Raw genomic sequence first — 25904 nt, 5'->3', positions numbered from 1 at the left:
TTATCCGATATCAGTTTCGGATGGAACGGATAATCCGGATATCAGAATATCAAGATAATTCGAATAGAAGATATTTAATGAAGAATTGTGAAAAATCTAGTCAAATATGAAAATGAATAAAATAATATATGGATAGCCCGTGAAACGGATAAATGATAAAACTGTCCGGATAATGCACACATTCGGATATCCGGAGATTTTGGATAATCCTAATATCGGATAAACCGGCCGAATAATCCGGATAAAATTTTATCCTGATTTGACCATCCCTACTAGAAACATGAACTTTGGCAGGAAGTCCGTCTCAATCGCACAAAAAACACTGTAACCGTTGGCGGCCGTCACCCCCGGCAACAACCCCTTCGGCCTTCGTGTCGGGCGGCCATCGCAGCTAATGCCCCGAAGGCGTCCGCAAATTGATTTCCTGTGTGCCAATCTCCACGGCCACGGGCCACCATAAAAGCAATATGGGTCCCCGAGAGGAAAAGTGATTAATTTCCAACGGCTCCATTCCGCGCGTCCTCCACCATTAGCCGCGTTCTTCGGCGACCGTAAAACCTCTGCTGTCGCCCACCTTGGCACACACGGCGTGTTGGCATGGGACAAACACGGGACGTCGTCGCTTTCTCAATCGTCTCAAACCGGCCGGTGACATTCGCTTACACGCAAAGTGACTAACAATTTTCCCTCTAAACAAATTCAAATTCTTCAGCAACCCGTGTTTTCCATGCATTATTAGGAAACTCCAGTCCTTATATACAATGTATCTTTGTACATAGAATATGGAATATACGACCTTCGACATAAAGTTTATGTTTCAGCTAACATGATTATTGCCCAATAGTTATCCATGCTTCAAAACTAAATGAAAACCTTAATTTGTTTTTGTCAGTGGGGATCTAGAAGTTACAGCCGGGAGGGCGAATTTCAGTTGAGTGCCTCGACTCACTGATAATTAGGGGAGCGGAAGTTGATGAAATGTCGTTTTTTTCTGACATCTCGGACACGATGTCCATTAAATATGCACAATATTACACTTCGTCTAGAATCCAAAAAGGTAAATTTAAAGTGCATTTTTTTTCATTTTTTGCCAATTTTCAAGTTTTGTTATTTTCCCCGATTTTCGGTAACTTTTCGTCATTTTTCGCAATATTCGGTGCATTGTTTCGTCATATTTTGTCACTTCTTTTATTTTGGTAATATTCTTGAGTCTTTTCACCAAGGTGAACGAATATAGGCCTATATATATCATTAAATTGTTCTAAAATTATTCGGTTGTTTCCATTGGAAATCCTCGTTGCATATTTTAAATTAATGTGCATGTGGTATCATTTGATGCCTTTTCTTTAAACCTGAAACTAACAAATTTAATGGTCATTTTTTGCATTTTTTTTCCCATTTTTAGGACATTCTATAGGTCATATACCTACATATTTTAGGTCATCAACATCCGCTCCCTACTGATAATGATTTCTAACCTACAGTTGCATTGTTTTTCATAAACAATATATCGTACTGTAAACAGGACTTCCATGTTTTAGAGATTCAATTGCTAAAATATAGGTCCAGGACTGGAAGAGATGGTTATCCTTTGCCACGGTACACTGGACGATCACATATGTGGAGTAAAGTGAATAAAGAAAGTAAACAAAACTCTATTCTCTCACGAGAATTCTCTCTGATCCAAATTTAAACTATCTGTATGCCCAGTTCCGATTAGCCTATCTGAGTAGAAAGTGAACTTAAACGAACCTATTAAACTTGGTAATATGACAGAACATTCGAGTCTTTACGTATAGCCTACAGTCCAGCAGAATTAACTTGAGAGAAATGGCCGCTCTGTGAGTGATACAACTGCTCTCGAATTGGCTAGAGAGGGGGACTTCCCGCTGTAACGGGCCAACGGGGGAGAGGGGAGCATAAGTTAAGATACATGAAGAATATAATAGTTCCCTACATAAAATTGACATCTAAATGCTATCGTATGTACTTATATACTTTGCGGTAGCTGGCGAAAGGCAGTGAGAAATGGAGAACAAATAAGTCGAACTAATTTCTGAGTTCTGGGGATTGCTTGGTTCAGTCCAGTGTCCTTTGAGATGAGGCTCTTTGTTGATAGTTCTTTGTGTGCGTTTACTATATTACTCCAGTAAACTATATTCGACTTCAAAACTGGTTATCTTTGTTGTTAGAACAAAAACTCCCCCCCCGGAAAAGCTTGTTGGGGGGATTTTAGGATGAAATCATTGGTGGGGGAATTCCCCCCTGTCCCCCCGGGATTTCGCACCCATCCATAGTTTTGTAAACGAACAGGAGATTTATTGCTTCGGACGGGGTACTGTAGGCACTACGATTGAAGCTAATATTGTACATTTCTAGTTGTATGATATAAATACCTGTATCATCAAAAATAGTACAGAGTGTGTATTAAGGGATGGTGTCAGTAGCAGTCACTTAACACTTCAATAGATGTTTTAGAAGATTTTATAATAATATAATCCCCCCTCCCCAATTTACCTTTATTTAATACTGTTAAACTTTTGAAAACTGGACTTGGATTACAAAGCAACCTTGAGATCAAATCTAGCTATGCAGGAATGTAATTGCCCTTTCTCGTATTCTACATTATCTTGCCACGTACCACATAATAAGAGAGTTTGAGTACATCACTGACTTTAAATGATATTGTGGTGAAAAAGGTTAAAGACTGAATTGTATTAACATGAATTCGATTGCGCCAGTGGGACATTTGGTGACGTCACCGCCACGTGGCGCGCGCAATGACTGATGGCCCCGCCACGGGGAAAAGATCAACACGTGCCATTTGGGCAACCTTCATTCTGCTGAAAATGTCAGCCGCAGAGAAGCGACATTAATCAACTACAATGCAGCAACTGCATTTTCAGAAATGGCGGTTGGGCGATACACTCTCATTCGGCGCACTTTCTGCAGCTCTAAAGAGCAAGGGTAACGTTTCGATGTGAAACTTTACGGAAATAGTATGGCCATAATAATAGTTTAAGTGCTGAGGTCAGTAACCTAATACAGCAGTAAATCTAGTAAAACAATTACAGGGATGAAATACATACGATGTACAATAATATATTGATAGTAACATTAAATTTCAAGAATTTTTTTAGGTATACCTCTAATGCTGAGCACATCAATGGCCAGATACACCATCACGTCCAATTTCTACAATTTGTAATATATTATCATCTAAATTATCTATTACGGATTTTTATTAATTCACTGCCATTCAATAATAATAATAATAATAAATAAGACTGATCCTATATTAATGCCGGAAAGTATCGGTTGGATAATATTTACCGATAGCGGCCGATACTTTTCCATCATTTTAATAGTTCGCGGGGTCCGCAAAAATGCTATGCGACACTTCCGCGCAGTGTAAATATCCTGAAAGTTATGCAAAATTTTGGTTTCTATTGGTTTTGTACCAATATTAGGTGAAAAACCTGTATTTTATGATTACGTAACAGGTATTCTTTATATTCTGATGTATTTTTCGAATATTTTAAAGCAGAGATATGGTAAATTATTGCTTTCAATTGGAATGGAATTCTCACCCACTAATATTAATCAAGATTTTGTACAATTTTTCTGTTATAATTTTCAAGAATCGGTAAGAGTGTCGGCTTAAAAGTAGCATCAGCTAGGCACTATAAATAAATAAGATTCTAAAGTAGGCTAAAAAGTATGATTGACTGATTGATTTACTTTACTTCGCTTTATTCTACCTCTTTTGGCTAATCGCGAAGATGAGGATGAATGGTTACACGATGAGATGGATGAAAGGACAATCAGAAACACATACGGGCGACTCAACACCTACAGAAGATTATCCTGGCTGCAGTTTCAGACGCCAGAGCCTCGTTAGTCCGGAAATTGCAGTCCAGGGTGTACTGCGTGGAAGAGAGGTTGACATTTGGGTGTCTTCACAAAGGGTCACTCCTTACACCATCCCGCTACAAAGTATGGAAATAAACAATTACAATGCACAAAAGACTTAAGAAAACATAATAAAGCGGAATTAAATAAACAGGCGACTTTAGAAAATCTGATAAAAGCACTAATCAGAGGCAGTAAAGTTATACCCTGTGCCAAGAAGGCACAGTCTCGCTCCCAGACAAACTGGATTGATTGATTGTTTTTGTGTTTTAAGTCCACTTTATGCGCAGTAAGGCGGGACTGGACCTACAGTTTAAATTGGGATCCGAACCAATATGTGCCTCCACCGGGTATCGAACCCGGGACCCCTTGATTACAAGGCGGCGACGCTACCACTGCGCCATCGGCGAGGCCTCAGACAAACTGGAGATGATGTCATCAGCAGCACGCTCCGGTCGGATTTACCCCCTTCAAGGTGCCCATTAATCAGAGGCTGGATGAGCTTTATGCAGGAACATTGTCGGAAGATATTCCACGTGAGAACAAGAACCCCATATTCATGACAGTCCATTTGGTCTTAATGCGGAATTACCGTTGTTTAGCATCATCTTTACTTTGTCGTTACACCTTCTGCGCCGGAGCGGTTAGTACAACGAGCTACGACGCCAGGGGTCCTGTGTTCGAATCCCAGTCTGAGCATGGATGTTCTTTGGGAATGTCTCTCATCAATTCCATCATATCATCGTCATCCTCAGCGTCGCGACTGGTGAAAGGTGGGAGAAAAGCGACGTAAAATAATCTAATTCAATCGATCAAAGTTACACCATTTGCTGTCAAAATGGAGGCCTTTAACACCCTTTACACCACTTTTGGAGTCAACTCGGTTGCAGATTTTTTAGAATGCAGGAATCAAACCCAGGCTTTTCGCATGGCAGTCAGACTCTACTGACTTGACAAAACCAAACCACAATATACAGCGCACCGGAGCCTCAACGGTAGAAAAAACAACATTTTAACACGATCTCAGCTGAATCCCGTTACACTAAGTATAGATCCGACACTTGCCGTGGCTCGGGCCTTCCACGCGCGTAAATGTTTCAGAGGAACAGCTGGGAGCAGGCAATAAACGGAAGTAAACACCATCCATGAAGAGAGCGCAAATGGCACCCTTCCAGCTTCCAAGCGCAGTAACCCCGAGCGGTGACGTCATATGAGCTTTAATCGTACTCCCTGACATTCACGAAATGTAGCCATCTCAATTATGGATCAGCTTAACCGCTTACACAAGTAAAGTTGTGGAGAACTTTGTGTATAAGTGCCAATCGGGAGATACCTACAGTTTATAAACAAACCAACTGCTCTAATAGTGGTTCTCAACCTTCGGTATTTTTAAGTCGATGCCTCGTAATGTATTTTATTCTTGATACACTAATTAATAGGTACCCTTCAAATTAAATATTAATAAATCATGATGTCATCAATAGTTCGACTATAATCTAGATTGCTGACAAATATAAAATTAGGTTTAAATTAATTGTTAGTCGCTTGATCTAATAGAATTTTTCAGTTTCTCTTACACCATCCACGCCGACGAAAGTTACAATGTGTATTCTCTACTTTGTCAAGGGTTAGTTTTGTTGTTTTCGGCCCTAAGACTGAAACACGGCCGCTGAATATAGGCTACACCCTGGGTTGAAAAGTGCACATGATGTGCAAGGCTAATTTCTAACGGTTATTAACTTTACGGCTTTGAAACGGCACGTTTGCACTTATTTTTAACTCAGTGGTGTTTGCAAATCTGTCAAGTTACTTCGTGCTGCAACATTTAAATTACTCCTCGTGACGACTGCTGCAATAAATGACGTCAAAATGAAGAGAAAAACGGCTAACTTCTAACTTTCACCTCAGAGATTTCTCTCCCTCACTCCATACAATATCACACAAGTCTAACGAATTCGAATTCCACTACTTCTCGATGAGTTATTAAAATAAAGCTTGTGTCTTGAAATTACAAATTGAATTCCTAATCACTAATTTTAATCTGGCCAACCGCACCCTAAAGCTCTTTCACAATCCCACTACAAGTCTTTCCTTCTTATATCGGTCACTTTTCGATATGCTGCCCCGCAATCGTTAAGAATGTATGTGTAAGTTTTTCTTTAAATCCTATTGCTACAGTTTCAGTATAAAATTTGCCTTTCAGTACTGTATCTGAAACTCCCGTGAGGACATTTTTACACGGCCGTAGTTCGACGTGGATATTACTTCCGGTCACTCGGGTATCATCATAGATTGATTTGTTCTTTTACTTCGTTTTTCTGACACTTTTTGCTAATCGCGAAAAAGACGATGTGATATGATAAAGGAACGCTCACAAAGAACGCCCAGACTCGGGCCGAGATTCGAACCCGTAACCCTCATCGATGTAACATGTGAATTGCCTGTACCTCTCCAAACATTTCCGACTTGCGTTATTTACTTCATTCCACAAACTCTAGTTCTTGGTATTTTATTTTGTGTGAAAGCCCACCTCCGTGACGGAATGGTTAGCACAGCACGCTACGACGCCAGGGGTTCCTGGTTCAAATCCCGGCCTGAGAATGGCTGTTCTTTCTGACTGTCCCTTCATCAATTTCACCATACCACTCCTCCTAATCGTCGCGATTAACCATAAGAGCAGAAAAGTGACGCTAAATTACAAAAAGCATATCAATTTTTATGTGAAAATATTAATTTGCTTATGCAAACTATTTCACAAACGCTGCCGTAATGTATTTCTACATCAGACCTGCAAGATGTAAACACTGACATCACACCAATTCGCACGTAAACATCACGTGACACTCCCCGTGTTCACACGGTACGGCCAATACAAACTACCAATGGAATGGTTTCACATCATGCAGCTAGTTGAATGGAATGAACTGGCACACACGAGAATGAATACAAAACTTTCTCCCATATCCATACGGATTTCACACATGATACAGGGCAAGCTATCGTTCATAAAACGTGAAGAACTCACGAATACAATATACAGCAACCTGGAAATATCCACAAACCCAGCATGTGATATCCCAGTTTCCGTTATCGTGGAAACTAAAGTCCAGCCCTTTATCTACAGAGGACAACGAAACTATTTTAAACTATAAATTTTGATAGTTTTCCAAGTGTTGGAGCTAAGTTTATGTCACAAGGAATATAAATGAGCATGTTTTGGATATGCGTAAAGGCGGATTGCCCCTCTTGTCAAAATAGTTCCCCCGACTTATCCCAGGTACCTCCAGAACATTTTGTAGTGTTTGAACTTATTTAAACTCAACTTACAGTATCTTTTAGAGTGGAAATATGAAAGCATGCCATACTGTTGTGTCTGTTCTTTCCTTTTACATAATACTGAATCTGTTGTAGCAACTGGATGTGTTTACACATGAGAAAAATCAATGTCCAGTATCACTTTTCTGAAACTTTTGGCTGATAACGACAATGGGGAGGAGGTTAAGTGTGTTCCAGGTGCACTTGACGCATGTAAGCTAACCGGGACTGTGCTTAGAATTTAAAGTGTGATCCGAATCACTATGTGCATCCACCGGGTATCAAACCCGGGACCCCTTGATTACAAGGCAAATTACTTTTCCAGTTTCTTATAATGTCTCTATGATATCCCGGACTTTGATTTGCTTGACTTATCACTTGACTTGCTTGACTTAAACAATATGTATAAACACTGAAACCACAGATGAAGTTGTTAATTTACTTTACTTCACTCATGTGCCACTTTTGGCTAATTGCAAAGATGAGAATGAATGATAAGAAGAAGCTAATGAACCGGCAATCACGAACACTCATGGACAGGACAACACAAGCCCACAGAAGGTAAGACTGGCTTTTAGTCCAGACCGAGAGCTTCGTTACTCTGGTGCTTTCTGAAAGGGTCACCCTATGTATTAAGAAGTGTTTATTGAAGATATGCCGTCACAAAGACAGAGCAACGAACAGGGTGTTACATAATGCTATTTTCCCCAACTGCCGTAACAGTCGACCACCAAGCAGCTTTAACACGAGCGAAGGGCCTTGTAGGATTACCATAATGGGCTGGAGGAAGGAAGCAGCGAAGGCCCTTTCACATAACGCCAAGTGCAAGGCTCTTCCGAAGGAGCTCTTGGGTTCTACTCTCATGCCCACAGCAGGGCAAATGGCGCAATAACTTATTGCCGACCGACACCCTCAACTCTCCCCTAGTCCGAGTTCACTAGCAAAACTGAGACTTTGTTACCGGACTATCCATTTATCTTTATCACGTTCATTTACTGCTAATGCCAGAGGACGCATTTTTTGTATGCCATTTTTTTAAAAAAAATACGTTAAGGTGAGGAGTTACAGTTACGCACCATGTGTGCATTTATTTCAATATCGTCGGAATGAGCAATGCTACTAAAAAGAAGTCTGGGCGTATGCAGGAGTATGAATTTCTCCCCATGTTGCAAGTGGAAGCATTTTTTTATGTCGATTATTAAGCTAGACACGACACTTGAAAAATATGATGAGTTAGAATTTTCATAATCCCATGTATTCCTTATGGAGAAAAGAAAACTCAACAACAACTTCAAACTGATTAAGGAGCTAGATTTACGAAGGCTGGACAAAGTGCCTCCTAGGGTAATTTAAATTTTAGGTGTCAATATGGGCCCCCTTTTTATGTTGTCATTTTCGGAGAAAAAAATTAATATTTTCAAGCACCTGCCTTTAAAATGCACTATGAAATATATACTTAAATGTAATAGCATGTTAAAGTATAGAAGGTCTCCATTTTTTAAAAAAATAAGCAATTTCCAAAAAATGGTAAAATGATATATTTCAAAATTGTGGTCTAAATATGGGCTACTAGTGGCAATATCACAAATAGCAATTTAAATTTTAAAAAAAGTTATTTATCGCTAAAACATAAAATTCATATTTATGAATAATCTGTTGTTTTGAAAATCACGAAAGGGAAAAATCGAAATTAAGAAAAACATACAAATATTTGTTGAAAATGTGATCTCAACATTAGACCTCATGTCATAGCCCATATTTAGACCATCACGCTATTTTTCTTCTTCAATTTATTTTCGCTCTCTGTGGTACATATTTCACCAAAAAAAAAATCATGGCATTATAAAAGCCCACATTTGTTTTATGTCCCGCTAATATCATAACATATACAAAGCAGATGAGAATTCAGAAAACGCTGAGTTAAAACATACCTGCAAAAAGTTTTCGGAGGTCGCAATTCTATAACAGCGTCCAAGGCTGAAACTAACCACCACATTATCTAGCGAATTGGCGCCGCAACCTTTGTCCTTGACAGATAACCAGTTCCAATAGCCTCTGAAAGGCTGCAGCACCCGGGAGCGCTGATAACTCCAAAACCCATATTTAAACCTTAGCCCATATTTAGACCTTCTTCCTATCAATTTTGTGAAAACTTTTTCTTAGTATTGAGTAGTCTATCAAGTACAATATTGGTCTTATTTTGAAGACCTTTGCATCACTACTGTGGGGAGGGGGAGAATATGCAGTTTCCCCAGGGGAAGAAATACTTTCCTTGCCCCTCCCTGGAAAAAACATTCAGTGATTGATTTGGTTCATTTTATTTCGCTTTTGGCTAACCGCGAACAGGAGGATGTGTGATAACATGGTGAAATTAATGAAAAGGCATTCACAAAGAACACCCATGCCCAGGTCGGGATTCGAACCCGGGATACCTGGCGTCGTAGCGCTCCGTGCTAAACACACAGCCCAGAGGTCGGCTGGAAAAAATCTTGCGGGCGTCCATGGTTACATTTAAGATTTTGGCAGTGCTGTCAACAAATGACTTAATTTAATACTCTGCTGGACCCTTCACCTCCAAGTTTTAAAAACTTGGCGCAGTCTCGGATTCCAGGGAGAATCGTGTCTGGCATCTTCATGCCGACGTGTTTGATAACGTAGCTAATTATAATTATCACATTCTGCTCACGAAGGGAATACTTTGCAACTCGTTCTAATACGAATTCCCAGCACCAGAGGTCTCCGGCATCCGCAAAGAAGTTGTCAAGGTCACCCAGACGGCTCCTCCCTGCCGGAATGGCTTTTCGCAACTTGTTTCTGATCCATCCTTGACAAGTTTAAAAGGACGAACTGCGACAGCCAGACACTGTGCACATGGACAATTTGCATGACGGTCACGCGGTGCAACATTCCGATCGCAAAACGCGAAGTTTAATTTAGCGGTTTACTTCAGTCCCATCTTATGCACACAGCATATAAGCTGATTGGGAATCGTATACGGGACCTTTGGTTTACAAGTCGACAGCAAGAACACACAAATTTATCAGGGGTTACACACTCTCTCAGGAATCTGTGTAGCAAGACCGCGCATAATGGTATAGAAGGGGAGAAAGCGAGTGGTGGAGCAGAGCAAACAGCCGGTAGCTGCAGCCGTGCTCTCTATTCCATTAACTCACTTCCCCTATTACGTTTTCATTGGTCGAACCCTCTCGAGTCCTACTTAAGCAGAGGACTTTTCTTCGTTCGCCTGCTCCACAGTTTCCCGGGAAGAAGACTGCCAGATTTTTCAGTTATTCTACACAGACACGGATGCCTTTTTAACCCGACGAATACATTATGTTCTGAATTTACATACGCCCAGTGGCGGGCCCAAAGGGGGTGGGGGCCATTCCCCCTTGGCTCAATATTCCTAAAGAAAAGAACGCCAAGGTAGAAAAATATGGCAAAATGAGGGCTGACTAATATATAACCTCCCCTTTTCCAAAATACTGGCCACGCCACTGTATACATCTATATCCTAAATTAATGTGCGTTCCCTTACCTGTGTGTCGAAGACGCTTTTCAACGTGATACCGAACTGGTTGAAGAGAGAGACGCTGTCATTCCTACAATCATGCACCACCTGCAAAGAAAAGTATAACAAATTGAAATGACCATTTTACAAAACTAATAATCATTATTATATGCAACATACAATTAATTACATAAAAAAACAAGGAAATCATACTTCATGTCTACCAAAATTTATTTCAAGAATATTTCATGTAAACACTGATTCTAAAGTTTAAGGTGGGTCACTATTTCATTAACAGGTTGATTAATTTGTTTTACTTCCAAACGCTTGATTGAAGATGGAAAAATTAACTGACAAAGTCGCGGGTAAGTCCAGTTCGAATAACATATCCACGCACAAAAGAGACTGCATTTAAATAAATTAAAATTCCTGATTTAATGTGTGTGTGGTGGAGTAGTTAGTGTTGCCACGAAGTTACGAGGGGCGATCAGGTTGCTCCGACCCTAACATAGAAGGAATGACGTCACGATTGATTTTTTATTTTGTTATTGTTTAGTGATCCTTTATATGCTTTCAATCTGAATTGCAAGTCTAAGTAACGTACAGTTTTCTTTTTACAGGGGTTTAACTGAGTGAAGTTGTGTCAATGTGCCAGAATGGAGAAAACTGAGGTGAGAGCTGTGATTAAATATTTTGTGAAGAAGAAGTGGACGGTATCCAAAATTCATGAGGACTTGGTGGATACATTAGGGGACAGTGCTCCTTCATACAATATGGTGAAGAGATGGTGTCGTGAATTTAATTGTGGGAGAGAGTCGTGTGAGGATGAACATGCAGGTGGAGCACCAAAAACTGTCATGACGACCGAAAACATTAACAAAGTCCACGATATCGTGCTGAAGGATCGTCGAGTCACTATCCGTCATGTTGCTGATATGTGTGGCCTGTCATATGGCACTGTGCAAAACATAATTACCCCGGAATTGCAAATGAAAAAAATTGCTGCAAGATGGGTCCCTCGAAACCTCGCCCCAGATCAGAAGCGCACCCGAGTGCTCATCAGTCAAGAACTTCTTGCCAAGTTTCGTGCTGATATAGACGATTTTCTTGCCCGATTTGTAACTATGGATGAAACATGGGTCCATCACTTCGACCCAGAAACAAAATCACAAAGCATGGAGTGGAAACACCCACATTCTCCACCAACGAAGAAGTTCAAGGTACAAACGTCAGCCAAGAAGGTGATGGCCTCAATTTTCTGGGACTGCAAGGGTGTTCTTCTTGTGGACTATCTACAAAGAGGCCAAACCATCACTGGCACATACTACAGTGACCTAATCAAGAAATTACGTGATTCCATCAAGAAAAAGAGGCGTGGGATGTTGACCCGTGGTGTGCTCCTTCACCAGGACAATGCACCTGTCCACACCTCACGCATTGCGAGGGCCGCTATCGCAGATGCATCGTTCGAATTGCTGCCCCACCCACCCTATTCCCCAGATTTGGCCCCCAGTGATTTCCATTTGTTCAAACATTTGAAGAATGACATTCGTGGGCAAAAATTTTCTGATGATTCTGAGGTGATAAGGGCTGTGGACTCATGGTTGGAGGACCAGTCGGAAGATTTTTCTTTGCAAGGTATCCACGCGTTGGAGCACCGATGGGAGAAGTGCATTGGAGTTGCAGGGGAGTATGTTGAAAAATAAAAATAAAATTGAAACTCTATTGCCGCTCTTTCTATGTTAGGGTCAGAGCAACCTGATCGCCCCTCGTAAGAGTGTGATTTTGTTTGTTCTATTGTCTATTGGCATTTGACTACCATTTGAATAACAACAACAAATCTCAGTCACAAAGTAACAAGTGGTCGAAGTGTGTTGAACATTTGCTCCAAAAGCTGCGGGGTGCAACACTGAAGTCCCATGCACGTTCCTGGCACAGGGAGAAATTTCCCTTTTCGTCCTTAAAATGATTTTAGGAGGTAGAGGCAAATTCAGAATCAAATTAGGTCCTTGAAAACACTTTTATGGGCGGGGGGGGGGGTCGAAGATTGGTATGTTAATTGGAGGTGGATGAATCTTGTGAATGTTGTACCATGTACTTAATTATTTTCCTTTCTATTAGACATTAATTTTACAAAATTTTCTTTATCTTAAGTCTTTACTATTAACTATTGAAAGTTCTAACACTTTTCAATTCAGGTTGAAACGAAAGACGGCACTCCACCAGAAGAGGACAAACAGAAGTAACCGTTTGTCGAAAATAAGCTATTGTGTAGTATGTAATACAGGACGTCTAATTTCCCTTTCCTGTAATTTTCTGCTCCAAAATTTCCCATTACCGGGAAAATTCCCTGCTGGGAACATCCCTGGTCAGTTCATTCCAAACGGAAGGGCAGGTTTCAACATGTTCCCAGCGACAGGAAATTGGCGGGAAAACCTTTGAGAACTTCTATCTCACAGTTCTGCTATTCCGAATGGTCGAGCTGTACACTGTGGGATTCTGCACAGTGATTTATCCACACACGCCACATTGTTTCACTAAGGTCCACTATTACGGTCACTTTGGCTCATTTACCCTAATCCACCCCTAAATATGAACTTACACCCTGCAATGGAAATTTCCGGATGCAACATTGTAATGCTCAGCTCGAAACTAAAGGTTAATATATAATGAAAGCTGCGAGGGTCCATTGACTCAAGTTACTTTTTCTTGTTGTATGATGAGATTAAGACCTGTGTGTGCATCTCGCCAAACTGCCGCGTTTCAATCGAAAAATAAATGCGCTGGGCTCGGGGTGTGTAGGGGGGGGGCTGTAATTAATTCATGTTTTCCGAATTTCTACACTGTCAATTTTTTTAATCTTAAAAATTCAAATCAGTGATCACAAAATATTCTTCGCTTTCGAACTGAGAAGACACCCGTGTAAACGACATGTCGAACATCTCACTGTTACCATAGCAACGAAATGGTTCCCGCTTGAAGCGAGTCACGACTGTGTGTTGCAGAAGACTGAGACAGGTTGCGGTACGAGGATTATAGTTTATTGATTGATTTAGTTTATTTCGAAACTTTTGGATAATCGCGAAGATGAAGATGAGTAATGATATGATGAAGGGACACTAACAAAGAACACCCATGCCCCGGCCGGGACTCCTGACGTCGTAGCGCGCTATGCTAACCACTCCGCCACGGAGGTCGGCTACGAGGGTCATCGTTTCTGAACTGAGATTCTCCTCACTGAAGTGATTAAGTACATTTCCTAATAATAATGAAATTGATGAAAGGGCACTCACAAAGAACATCAGTGCCCAAACCTGGATTCTAACCCGTGACCTCTGACGTCGCAGAGCGCCAATCCGTCACTAAAGGAGTTTTCTGTTCTACATTTCTTCTACATCTTACAAAGTAGTATCATCCAGTGACTTATCCACACACTCCTAACACCCACCAAAATTTCATTCACCCACACTAAATTGATAATTTATGGTCATTCCAGCTCTAAATTTATCCTTACATTCCTCTAAATACGACCTTACCCCCCATTAGAAAATTCTGGATACACCCTGTAAAGAGCACAAAGCTATTTTCACAGCTCTTAACTTTTGAGTAAACTTTACCCCCCAACCTTCAAGCTGTGGCACGCCACTAAGCAGTGGGGCGACAACTATTTTTTTCCGGGCAGTTCGGGTGGCCTTTGTGGCGCAATCAACCCCCTTCGCGTGGTTTCGATTGCCCCGGTTGCCATGGAGACCCGGCAACGTGGCGCGAGCGTGATTCATTCTTCGCGGGGGATCCACTCGGCCTTGCCGTGGTCATCTTAATCCATCTCCGCCTTTCCCCCCGCTCGGGAATTCGTTCCCATTGGCCGGCGCTTCTCGAACTCTCCGCTAAGCTTTAAATTTGAGCCCGACGCCCCCTAACTCATCCCGACCCCGCTCCCCCCTCCACGGGAGAGATGCTTCAGGTGTGCCGGATGGAAAATTGAAACCCACCGCCAGGATTATGGATATTTCCCGGGGGGGTTCCTGCACTTGAGGAAGGCTTGTTTATTATTTGGCAACGCCAATTTCTTCCCTTGCCCTTTAATAATGGAAAAAGTTTCTTTCCAAGTCCATTTTAACGCAGCCTAATTCAATTTAAAATAAGGAACGGAACTATTTGAAAGTACAGCCATCAAGTTGCTAAAAAAAAAAAAAGGATCGTTAATAATAAATAAATTGATTCTGCATTGAGAAACATTTAGGCTATTACTGGCCGATCTCCGTGGCAGAGTGAGGTACGATGGCAAGGATCCCGGGTTCGAATTTCGGTCTGGGTATGGATGTTCTACGCGAGTGTCTTTTCAGCAGTTTCATCATATCACACATCATCGTCGCGATTAACCAAAAATCGGAAGAAAAGCGACGCTAAATAACAAAAATGTTTTTAATCCCCCTCCCAGAAAAAAAGTGTGTCCCGCATTCGTAGACTAAATCGTGATTTAATAACACACGACGCGCTGCACCCATGGACGTCCGCAGGATTTTTCCAGGGAGGCAAAGAAGTCACATTTTCCCCCAAAACAGTGTAGTTCCCTAAAAAAAAAAACATTGCTTAAATTTGAATTTATGATGTTAATGCAATAATTAACACATATTATTATGGCTAAAATGAAATTATATGTGTGAAATACATATTTTTTGGTTGACTTTCATTTTCCAGGGGGGACACGGCCCCTCCCTTGCCCTCCCCTTCCGGACACCCATGGCTGCACCCGTATCAATACAAAATATATAAGACCACGGGGTCATGTATAGAACAACTTGATTGGTTTACTTAATTTAACGTCGCATTTCGATCCTTTTGGTTAACCGCGGTGATATATCTACTAAATACACGGATGCAAACTTCTTTATAAAAGTTGGTTTCTGCACACACTGGACCTGCGATTTAAAGTGGGATTCGAACCCGGGCTCCCTTAATTATAAGGCGAATGAGTCATCGGGAGGCCCTTATCTATAAATACAATGACTAATATATGGCGATACAAAATGTCACCGGTATACCTATCGGGGAAATCCTCCCCACCCCCGTGTCATGCGAAAGGAAGACTGGATAGGGTTATACCCCTCTCCCCATTTGGGGCAAATTGTATCCTGCAGGAAATATGGCAAAATAGGACCAATAGTTTTTTGGTATTTATCTTATTTCACGTCGCCTTTTTGTCCCTTTAGGCTAATCATAACGATGAGGATGTGTGATTGGATAAAATCTATGAAGAAACAGTCACAAAGGAAGAGCAAGGATTCGAACCTGGGATCGTCGATGGCAAGATCACGAGTCCAGCACTCGATGACTGGAAGTGACAGGCAACCCGATCTGAATTGACCTGGGCAAGCTACAGGGTGTCCGAAAAGTCACGCAACCGAGATTTTGTTAACTATCAATGGTCTGTGTGGGTATTTCATCGGATAAAAGAACGGTACATTCCAAAGCATTTTATGCATTACAGACGATTTTATGTAGTTAATTATGGCATATTGAATTATTATTATTATTATTCTTTAACAAAATTACGAGGTGTACTGGCAATATTTGCAGCGTCTGAGGGCAGTGTTATTCAATCAATGCCTAGATGAAAGAAAATATGCGTATATATTTCAGTTTATTTTTTAAGCATGCAACACAAAGAAAAATGAAATTTCGCTGTAATTTTGATTTTGTTTTAAAGCACAAATAATATGTTGAAATGCGTACCTTATGCCAAATTCGCGTTAGTTCGCGATTTCTACTGGATCAAAAATGTGTTCAGAACATATTACTGCACATACATGAACATTTATTTGCGGCAATTAACATTTTTCGGTGTTGCGTTTTCGAAAAATTAAGGTCCATAGCAGTCCTAAGGGCGCCTGACTAGCATGCGAGAGACCGGGTTCGATCCCCGGCGGGCGAAAACCGCATTTTTCACCTATTCAAGCGGTTCCGGCGCCCTCCCAGCGTCGTATAAAGTGGGTACCTGGAGGAAACTGGGGGTAAAGGCGACCAGGGGCGTGGTGTTGATCAAATCACCCCCACCTTTGGCAGGGATAAAGGAAGTGCGGAACCCTAGCTTCACACCCCCTATGGTGTGGTGTAATGTACAGGGGAGCACTTTACTCTTTTTTTATTTTGCAATTGTAATAAAATCCTGACTCTCACTATGGACGACACACACACTGGACGCAGGAGGGAGAGGAAACTGAACAGGTAGCGGTTTCACACGGAGCAGGTTAGTGCAATAGCAAACGAGGCTGACATATTCCCTCATTCCCTCTAAAACATGCAATGGCCTTATTAACCCAGGTAAGTGTTTTAAAATCTACGACAGGAAATTGCCTTCTCGCCATGGAGTGGAGCGAGTCACGCCTGGGCTGGCTCAGGGTTGCCAACCGCCGTTCGTCGACACCGACGCTAGAGCCAAGGAGAGGTGCGACAATCCAAGGGCAAGGGCTCATATACATAACCATGATCCACATTTCTACTCATATTGCCGATTTTCACCTTCGAAGTTCTCCAGTTACGTCATCGGCGCCGCACTTCACAAGGTTGAGGTTCGCTCATTTCTCCAGCCAACTTGCAACAGCGTACTTCTAGTGTCACAAAACCCTCAACGTCAGTGTTTTTCAACCGACGGGCCGCGAGAGGCCTTTCGTTCGACTTTCGACTGCGATAACACAAAATGTTCTAGCCAGAGTGGCGTTGAACGATAAAACGATCTAACCGTGGGGAAGGGGGTTGCTTAAAGCTTCCAAATTTGGATGTTGACAGAGGGGCACAACTGCCAATAAAGTTTGAGCACTAATTTTGATTAACGATTATACTGAAGGAAAAATATTCTGATTAATTGAATTTCCCGGTGTTCGAAGTGGAACACGTCAATTAAAATCAGCACTTAGCAAATTAATTTAATAATATTGACCAGAGGAAAATAAAATATTCCATTAGATCCAGTCATCAATTAATTTAAAGCAAATTTTATATTTGTCAACAAGCCTAGACATAATCGAACTGATGCTCTCTATGGTTATGCTATAATTTATTTATTTATATTAAATTTAAAGGCTACATATTAATAACGTATAAATTTAAAAATATAAAACTACTGTATAAAATTATTGGGATCGGGGAATCGACTACATTTACCGCGCCGCGTGCTCCCGAAGGTTGAGAACCACTACTACTCTACTTCACCTGGATTGCTGCCTGAAAAATCATACACTTTTCAAAAAGAAATTGCGTTACACGTATAACTTAGAACTGTGTAGTATCAACATTTCAGTGCCAGAAGTAAGTATCTCCTAAGTGTCAAATTGTTGCTCACAGAGGCACAGCAATGTTTGTCATTCAACAGCTAAACATAGTACACTAAGTTACTTAGCTGTCCCTTTTTCTCATGTGCCACTTGTGCTCTGATCTTAACCCCTCAAATGTCTTTTACCCTCCCCAAAAAAGCTTGTTTCTTCGCCCAATTCGCAGCAATGCAGGTAAGATTTCGAGAGTTGCCAACACTGCTCCAATTCAATATGGCTCCTACCTGGGAGGTGGCCCCCGGAGGAGAGATTTGGCAACATTGGGAGGAGTCGCGTATTTACCTAAGTAAACCCCATCCCCCGGGGGCATATTTCCCGCGCTCAGCCGCTCCGTTGCATCCTGTATTATTTAGGGCGGCCCCTTCTGATGGAAAAATATTGCAAAAGCGCCGGAGAACTCCGGCAGCTCCGGGCAAATAATTCTTCGTTTCCCCCGGAAGAAATCGAAGGCGTTAACGCTGCACAGGTACAAGGAAATAACGTCTCCCGGATAGCCTACACAAATGTACAAATATCTACAGGGTGGTCGTAAATTAACACCACTTTTTTAAAAAAAATGTGTGATGAATTACAGTATGAAAATCCTGAGTCAACCGTACGCTAATCGAGTTGAAGAAAAGAAATAATGAAATAGACGAAAACTGATAATTGATTTGGTTTATTATTCCTCCGCTTGTGGCTAATCGCGAAGATCATGATGAAAGAACACTCACACAGAACCACAGACCCCAGATGTCGTGGAGCGCTGTGCTAACCACTTCGCCACGCAGGTCGGTTTAACTGGACGAAAAAGGAACACAAAGAAATGTCCCCACTTCACCCAGAGAGACAAGAGAAGGAAAATAAGATATACGAGAGAGATTATGGGTAACAAACCGACGTATTCTCCGAAATCTCATCTTTACACTGATGTACGATACACCTCACAATTTTGTTTCACAACTCGTGTCACACTTCAAAAGTAGCCTCTTTCGTTAGAAAATCCAATGCTATCACATAGGGAAACACCATGTGACGGGTTTGTTTGGACTAGGGATGGCCAAACGGATCCGGATCCGGATCCAAAAGTTACGGATCTGGATCCGGATCTGGATCGGGATCCGATAGTTCCGGATCCGAGAGTTTCGTATCTCAATCCCATTATAATATTACCTCACCTTAAAAGGTATTATGATCTTCGATTACAAAGAAATTTTTCATTAGTTAGTCCCACAAGAATTTTTTTCAAGTGTTGTTCCTAAAATACTTTGCTACGCATCGGCTAACACACACGTGCACAAAAATAATCTTACTTGTTTAACATAAAATGTCAGAGGTGATTTTGTAAATGCCATTGAAACGAATATGTATTCATTCGAATGTATTGGAAATGGACACACACATAAATGTGAGACATTCCATTCCAGGATGAAACCTTTAACACATATAACAAGATAGAAATGTTATACAAAAATTATACAATTTTTCTACAGTTACAGTTTTACAAATTAAAATAAAACATTATAATATATGCAGTGTTATATAATTACAAAGTATAAGACTAACAAGGGAGGTTATCTAAGTGTCCCCCTCCGATTTCCATGAAACTTGGCAGGTGTATAGAGAGGCCCTATGCCCCCTGTTTCTTTCTATGCCATATTTACGTAGTTTCGGGGTCAGATCCCCACTTCAATTTCTACTCATCTTGACATTTGAGGTGGGGGGTGCCCCCTAAAACCGTTTTTTAGCTGAAACACAAAAACACGTATTTCTTCCTTTGGGCCCCTCTATACACCTGCCAAGTTTAATGGAAATCGGAGGGGGAGACTTGGACCTCCCTTGTATGTGTATTAATTAATTACAAATCGCGCACACACACTATATACGTATATATGTGTATGTATGTATATTATATATATATATATATATATATATATGAATATTAGCAGGTAACAATATGTTATAAACACATTCTTACTTTCCAAAGAAGCGCATGTGGGATGGCAAAACGGATCCGGATCCGAAAATTCCGGATTCGGATCCAAAAGTACCGGATCCGGATCCGACAGTACTGGATCCGGATCCGAAAGTTTTGGATCCGGATCCGACAGTACCTGATCCGGATCTGAAAATTCCGGATCCGCGGATCCGGGTCCGAAAAATTTTAGGATCCGGAACCAACTGGATCCGGATTTCAGATCTGCCAGGATCCGGATCTGGCCAACCCTAGTTTGGACTCAATCTTGTTCAGTGACGTCACACTAAAATGGTTCATAGAAGCTTGAAATCGGGTCATAGTTAATCTTATCATTTTTGTTAAATATTAGTCTGTTGGATCTCTTATTAAAAAACAATGTAGCCTTGATCATGTGTTCCATAAATTCTCTCTCCAACCATTAAGTGAAATAATAAGTACTTTCTACATTCACTAGGCATTGTGAGCAAAAAATGCACATTACGCATAACTCCCATTCGCTTTGGCCATGACAAACAACATTGCCAGGGTATTTGTGCCATATAAATCCTTTATTTTTAAGTGACGTCAGCAAAAAGAAGCACTAGAAGCTGCAGGTCACAACAGTATCGAGTCTACAAAAAGGTAAATTCTGCACCTTAGAACCTCTTCAAAACGTTCTTTTTACCAACTTTTCAAAACGTAATTGTATTGGATTAATGTTTGTCTGGTACTGCTACTCGAGACTTGGAACTAGCATCCATATATTTTCAAACCAACCAATCCGTTTGAGGTGTCTTCAGCTCTATGTTTTTAAATATGCAACTCTGCTCATAACCATGTGCATTCACTGGCAACACTGTCACAAGTTTCAAAATCTAGGTGAACATGTACAGCTGACGAAAGTCAAATGAATGTGATGACTGTTCGGGGTTACAAAAAGCTGCAATGCTTTCAATATTTCTGCTCCTTTTATGCCATCTGCCCAGTCATGTGTACATCTTTGCTTGGGCTGGGGTACCTACGAGAAAGACAGCCATAGGGAGAGGTCTCAACATAGATGGGTTGAAGACAAGTCACGGTAGTATAGTTAGTATAGCGCCTGACAAACACAGGCGAGCCAGATTCGATTCCCAAGGATTCGCAGGCAGGATCCTTCCCCCAATGGACTTTCCTATTAGGGAGCTTTCAAACCGAAGCGACAGTCTAAAGGAAAAACACTCACAGCGCATGTGCGAACAACAGACCGAGGCAAAAAGAGGCCCAATCAAAACGGCAAGCAAGCGACAAGACACGTGCAGCTTGTCGTGTCGTTTGTCGCTTCCAATCTAAAAGTTCGCCAATGGGCGAAGATCGTGTTGGATAAAGGCAACCGAAGTATTACGCTGGTCACTCCACCTGCATCGGAGATCGAGAATATGTGGAGTCTCTACTCTAAATTCTGTGCAGAGTTTCGGACACTGCAGTGTTTATTGGTTGATTTAATTTTACGTCTCTCTTCCGAAACTGTAGCATAATTACGACGACGATGATAAATGCTGATGAGACGAAGGAACACAAATCCCAGAGGGAATTATATATGTGAGTCCAAGCGCCAGAACCTCGTTTGCCTGCAAGAATGTAGTATCCAGGGTAGAAGAAAAAAAATACTTGAATGTACCTTACATCCCAGGTGTTCGTGATTGTACCTGGCAGTGTGCGATGTTTGAGTTTGTTTTCATGTTCAAGTTTTGCACAGAAAGGCGGATCGGGACTGGACTTAACGTTTAAAGTGGGATCCCAAACACTATGTGCCTCCACCGAGTACCGAACCTGGTACAAGTGGCGTAAAGTTAACGTTGCTGCCTTGTAATCAAGGGGTCTCGGGTTAGATTCCCAGTGGAGGCACACAGTGGTTCGGATTCCAATTTAAACTGTAGATCCAGTCCCGATTAGCACAAGGATACGAAATCCGGGACCCCACGATGAGGCAACGACGTTACCATCGGGAAGACAAGGAACTGTACAGAAGACATCTTTACTTTTCACACAGCCCAAAGAGCGATATATTCTCCTCATTTAAATCTGCGTATTCTTCAGTCCGTGAGACGCATAAAAAGAGCGTGGAAATTGCTACGTTGCTCTTCGAAGCTGCACTGATGTATGCAAATAACGGGAGAGAGATCACGAGAGACAGTGAACGCATCTAAATAAGGGAGCCTGAACAAAACAAGTGATAATGAACACGGCACCTGGTGGTGTTTCGGGGAACCTTTTTACGCCCGCATTTTAATGAGCGCCGTTGCTTGCGAATGTCTTCATAATGAATTGCCCGCCCGGCCGTGCAATTTCCAACCCCTCCCACCAGCTGCACCTAATGGAGAGGACGAACCCAGGCGATGTAGGCTATACAATTTGCAGCATACCAATTACGGGATAGCGCTTTTGTAGACATTTAGAAAAATGCGTTATACGAGGGTTGTTCAATAAGTAGAGTGTAACGTCAATCCGTTGTAGCTAATTACTCCTCTCGTAATTAAGTACTACGGTGAAGGATTAACAGGTGTTGGTGGGGGTAGGGTAAGGGGCGACGTTCTGGTAAGGCACCCAAAACTCAACTTCACTTCCCCGGTAACTGCTTCTTGCAGGCCAACAAGGGTTGTGTCGTCCTGTGCTTGTCCCTGTGTGTTGACGTTGAGTGTCCCTTCACAGTCCCAGCTTTTAACCATTGTAGTCTTCAGAGACCGGATAATTTTAGTTCTTGTTAAGTACAGTAAAACTTCGTTAATCCGAACCCCGATAAGCCGGACTTCGCTTAATCCTGACAGGCAAAAGGAGAAAAAAGGGAATGCAAGCTTTTAAATATGGCTAGAAGTCACCATCACATTCGTCATATTGCTCCGTAACGGACTCCCCTTGCCTTAAGCCAACACACAAATTTTTGAAGTCGAACTACATTCAGCAACAAGTTTGTAAAAAAACACAGCCCCGAGAAAAGGTCCTTTGTGCAGTGCATATACCGCCATTGTTAGAATACATAACTTGTTTACTGCGCGGACAACAATCCGTTCTTTCCACATTCGATGGCAAAACAGAAAAATACAGTACGTAACAGTTGAGCTGAAAAGTTCGTAGGCTAACATAGTAAAAAATATTTTTTTGACAAAATTCGATTTTATTATTCAATATAGTTGCCTTCGAGGGCGATACAACGATTATAGCGGTCATACAATTTTTCGATGCCATTTTTATAGTACGATTTCTCTTTAGCCTCAAAATAGGCCTCGGTTTCGGCGATTACCTCTTCATCAGTGCTAAATTTCTTTCCAGCGAGCATTCTTTTAAGGTCTGCAAACAGGAAAAAGTCACTGGGGGCCAGATCTGGAGAATATGGTGGATGGGGAAGCAATTCGTAGTCTAATTCATATAATTTTGCCATCGTTTTCATTGATTTGTGACACGGTGCATTGTCTTGATGAAACAGCACTTTTTTCTTCTTCAAATGGAGCCGTTTTTTCGTGATTTCATCCTTTAAACGCTCCAACAACGCTATGTAATAATCGCTGTTGATGGTCTGGCCCTTTTTGAGGTAATCGATGAATATAATACCATGCGCATCCCAGAATACTGATGCCATAACCTTGCCAGCCGACTGTTGCATCTTTCCACGCTTTGGATTCGGTTCATCACGTGCAGTCCACTCGGCTGACTGTCGATTGGACTCTGGAGTGTAGTTTTGGAGCCATGTTTCATCCATTGTAATATATCGACGGAAAAATTCGTGTTTATTACGGTTGAATATCGCTAAACATTGCTCCGAATCATCAAAACGTTGTTGCTTTTGATCGATTGTGAGCACGCGCGGCACCCATTTTGCACACAGCTTTCGCATGTTCAAATATTCATGCACAATATGTCCAACACGTTCCTTTGATATTTTTAAAGTCTCAGCTATCTCGATCAACTTCACTTTACGATCATTTAAAATTATTTTGTGGACTTTTTTGATGTTTTCGTCGGTAACAGCCTCTTTGGGGCGTCCACTGCGTGCATCGTCTTCGATGCTCATTTCGCCTCGTTTAAATTTAGCAAACCACTTCTCAATGGTTGATTTTCCTGGTGCAGAGTCCGAATAATGTTTATCAAGTCAAGCCTTGGCTTCAACAGTATTTTTTTCGCCAAAAAGCAATGCTTTATTAACACACGAAATTCTTTTTTATCCATTTTTTCACAATAACAAAAGCTGCTTCACTCACAATGCTATATCTCACGAACTAATTATCCGGCAGCTGTGAAATTTATACAGGTATCTTTTGAAGGTTAGTACTAAGTAAAAATCACATGGATTTAATTCTAGTAACGCCATCTATGAGTCAGCCTACGAACTTTTCAGCCCAACTGTTACATTGCCCATTGTTGTGGATACTCAATGCACTCAGTTTCTATTAGGTTAGTTCAGTTAATCCGGACTTTCGCTATCCCCCCATTAGTCCGGATTAACGAGGTTTTACTGTAATGAATGGATGATATTAGTTTTAAAAATTGACTAAGAAAGTTTCTAACCGACATGTTTTATTTTGTTGGTAGGGCCTGTCCTCAATTTTGTTAAGGGGCGTGAAGGACAAAAATAGCCTATGTGCTGATGTGGCGATAATAAACAAATGAATCAATCAACAGGTGTGGAAACTAGGATCCATATTACTGATTTAACTCATCAACATACCAAAAACGCTGACCAAATACTGACTAGTTACTGACCAACTTAATTACAGTCTATCGATAAATTTGCATTTTAAAAGTTAAACAGAGATTCTATTAACAAAAAAAAATCTCACATCCAATCTCTCCACAGACAGACACAGCACACATTTTTAGTGAACAACAAGCTATAATTTTTATGAAGATAAGACAATGTTTTCGTTTTTGGGTAATATGTTTTCATTCTGTTTTAAAAAAAGTTAATGAATTGTAAACGAAGGAACCAGATAGAAAACATAGCTTTCAAACCAGAATATATAAAATTTTCAGCAATTATGGAGAGCCAGTGCTCGACAAAGGTTTCTATTTTATAATTGTGCTACTTTATCGGTACAATAAGAGTTATTATTACATTGGGAAAAATTACATGAAGAATGTCTTTCCTTTAAATGAACTGAAACCAAAATCTGTCATCTTACTGGAAAGTAGTCATTCTCAAATATGCTACAAAAACAAAAAAAATCACAAATTGCAGTTAACACAAACATTAGTTTTTTTAATTGACAAATTACATATGAATATGACAAAACTTACTTTTACTGACATTACTGGCCATGTTCAACCCTTGATTAATTGAGTGGCCGAGTCAATATTCTTATCGGTATCCTGACAATTGCAATCAAACCAATTTAAAGTAAAAGGTCCCATGTACAATTGGGATCACATTGGGTACGGAACCTGAGGAGTTGAACAGGGTATAGTAAGCCCCCGAGGGATTTTGTAATGTTTTCAAATAACTTCGAATAGGTTCCACTTGCATTTGTATTTATTTAATAGCTCACGGGGTTGGAATTACTTTTAAAAAATCAAATGATTTCGAGGATAAATTGTAACCCTCGAAAGATCTTTTTTATGTTGAACTCATATAATAAATAACATTAAATATTATTAGCGCTGGAATTCGTCCAACGTTGGTTGAAATAGATGTTAAAATTGAATATGAAAATCAGTTCAGCTAGCTACACTTTCAAAATTCTAGCCGTAGCGGTCACGAAGCTCCACAATTCCTGTAGTTGTAGCGAAAATCTCTCTACAGCTACATTTCTTCTCAGCATTTTGAGATAAATTTTAAATGTGACAACAGCGTAAAAAAAAAAAAAAAAACAATAACGTTTACTTTTGCAGAAGGTTCATATTAAATGGAAATATGGATAATCTAGATTAT

General features: G+C 40.9%; 1 protein-coding gene across 1 annotated transcript in view; it reads right to left on the bottom strand.

Moving 5' to 3' along the window:
• egl (Egl_like_exo domain-containing protein) overlaps nt 1-25904 on the bottom strand; it is a 115388-nt gene that overhangs the window by 51688 nt on the left and 37796 nt on the right. The window contains exon 2 of the mRNA XM_083132152.1: nt 10766-10846. Within this exon, the coding sequence (XP_082988278.1) occupies nt 10766-10846 (81 nt within the window). The remainder of the gene's footprint in view (nt 1-10765; nt 10847-25904) is intronic.

This window comes from Lepisma saccharinum, chromosome 12 (genome assembly GCF_977018435.1).
Source record: "Lepisma saccharinum chromosome 12, izLepSacc3.1, whole genome shotgun sequence".
Classification (NCBI taxonomy): domain Eukaryota; kingdom Metazoa; phylum Arthropoda; class Insecta; order Zygentoma; family Lepismatidae; genus Lepisma; species Lepisma saccharinum.
This window is presented reverse-complemented; position numbering and strand designations above follow the sequence as displayed.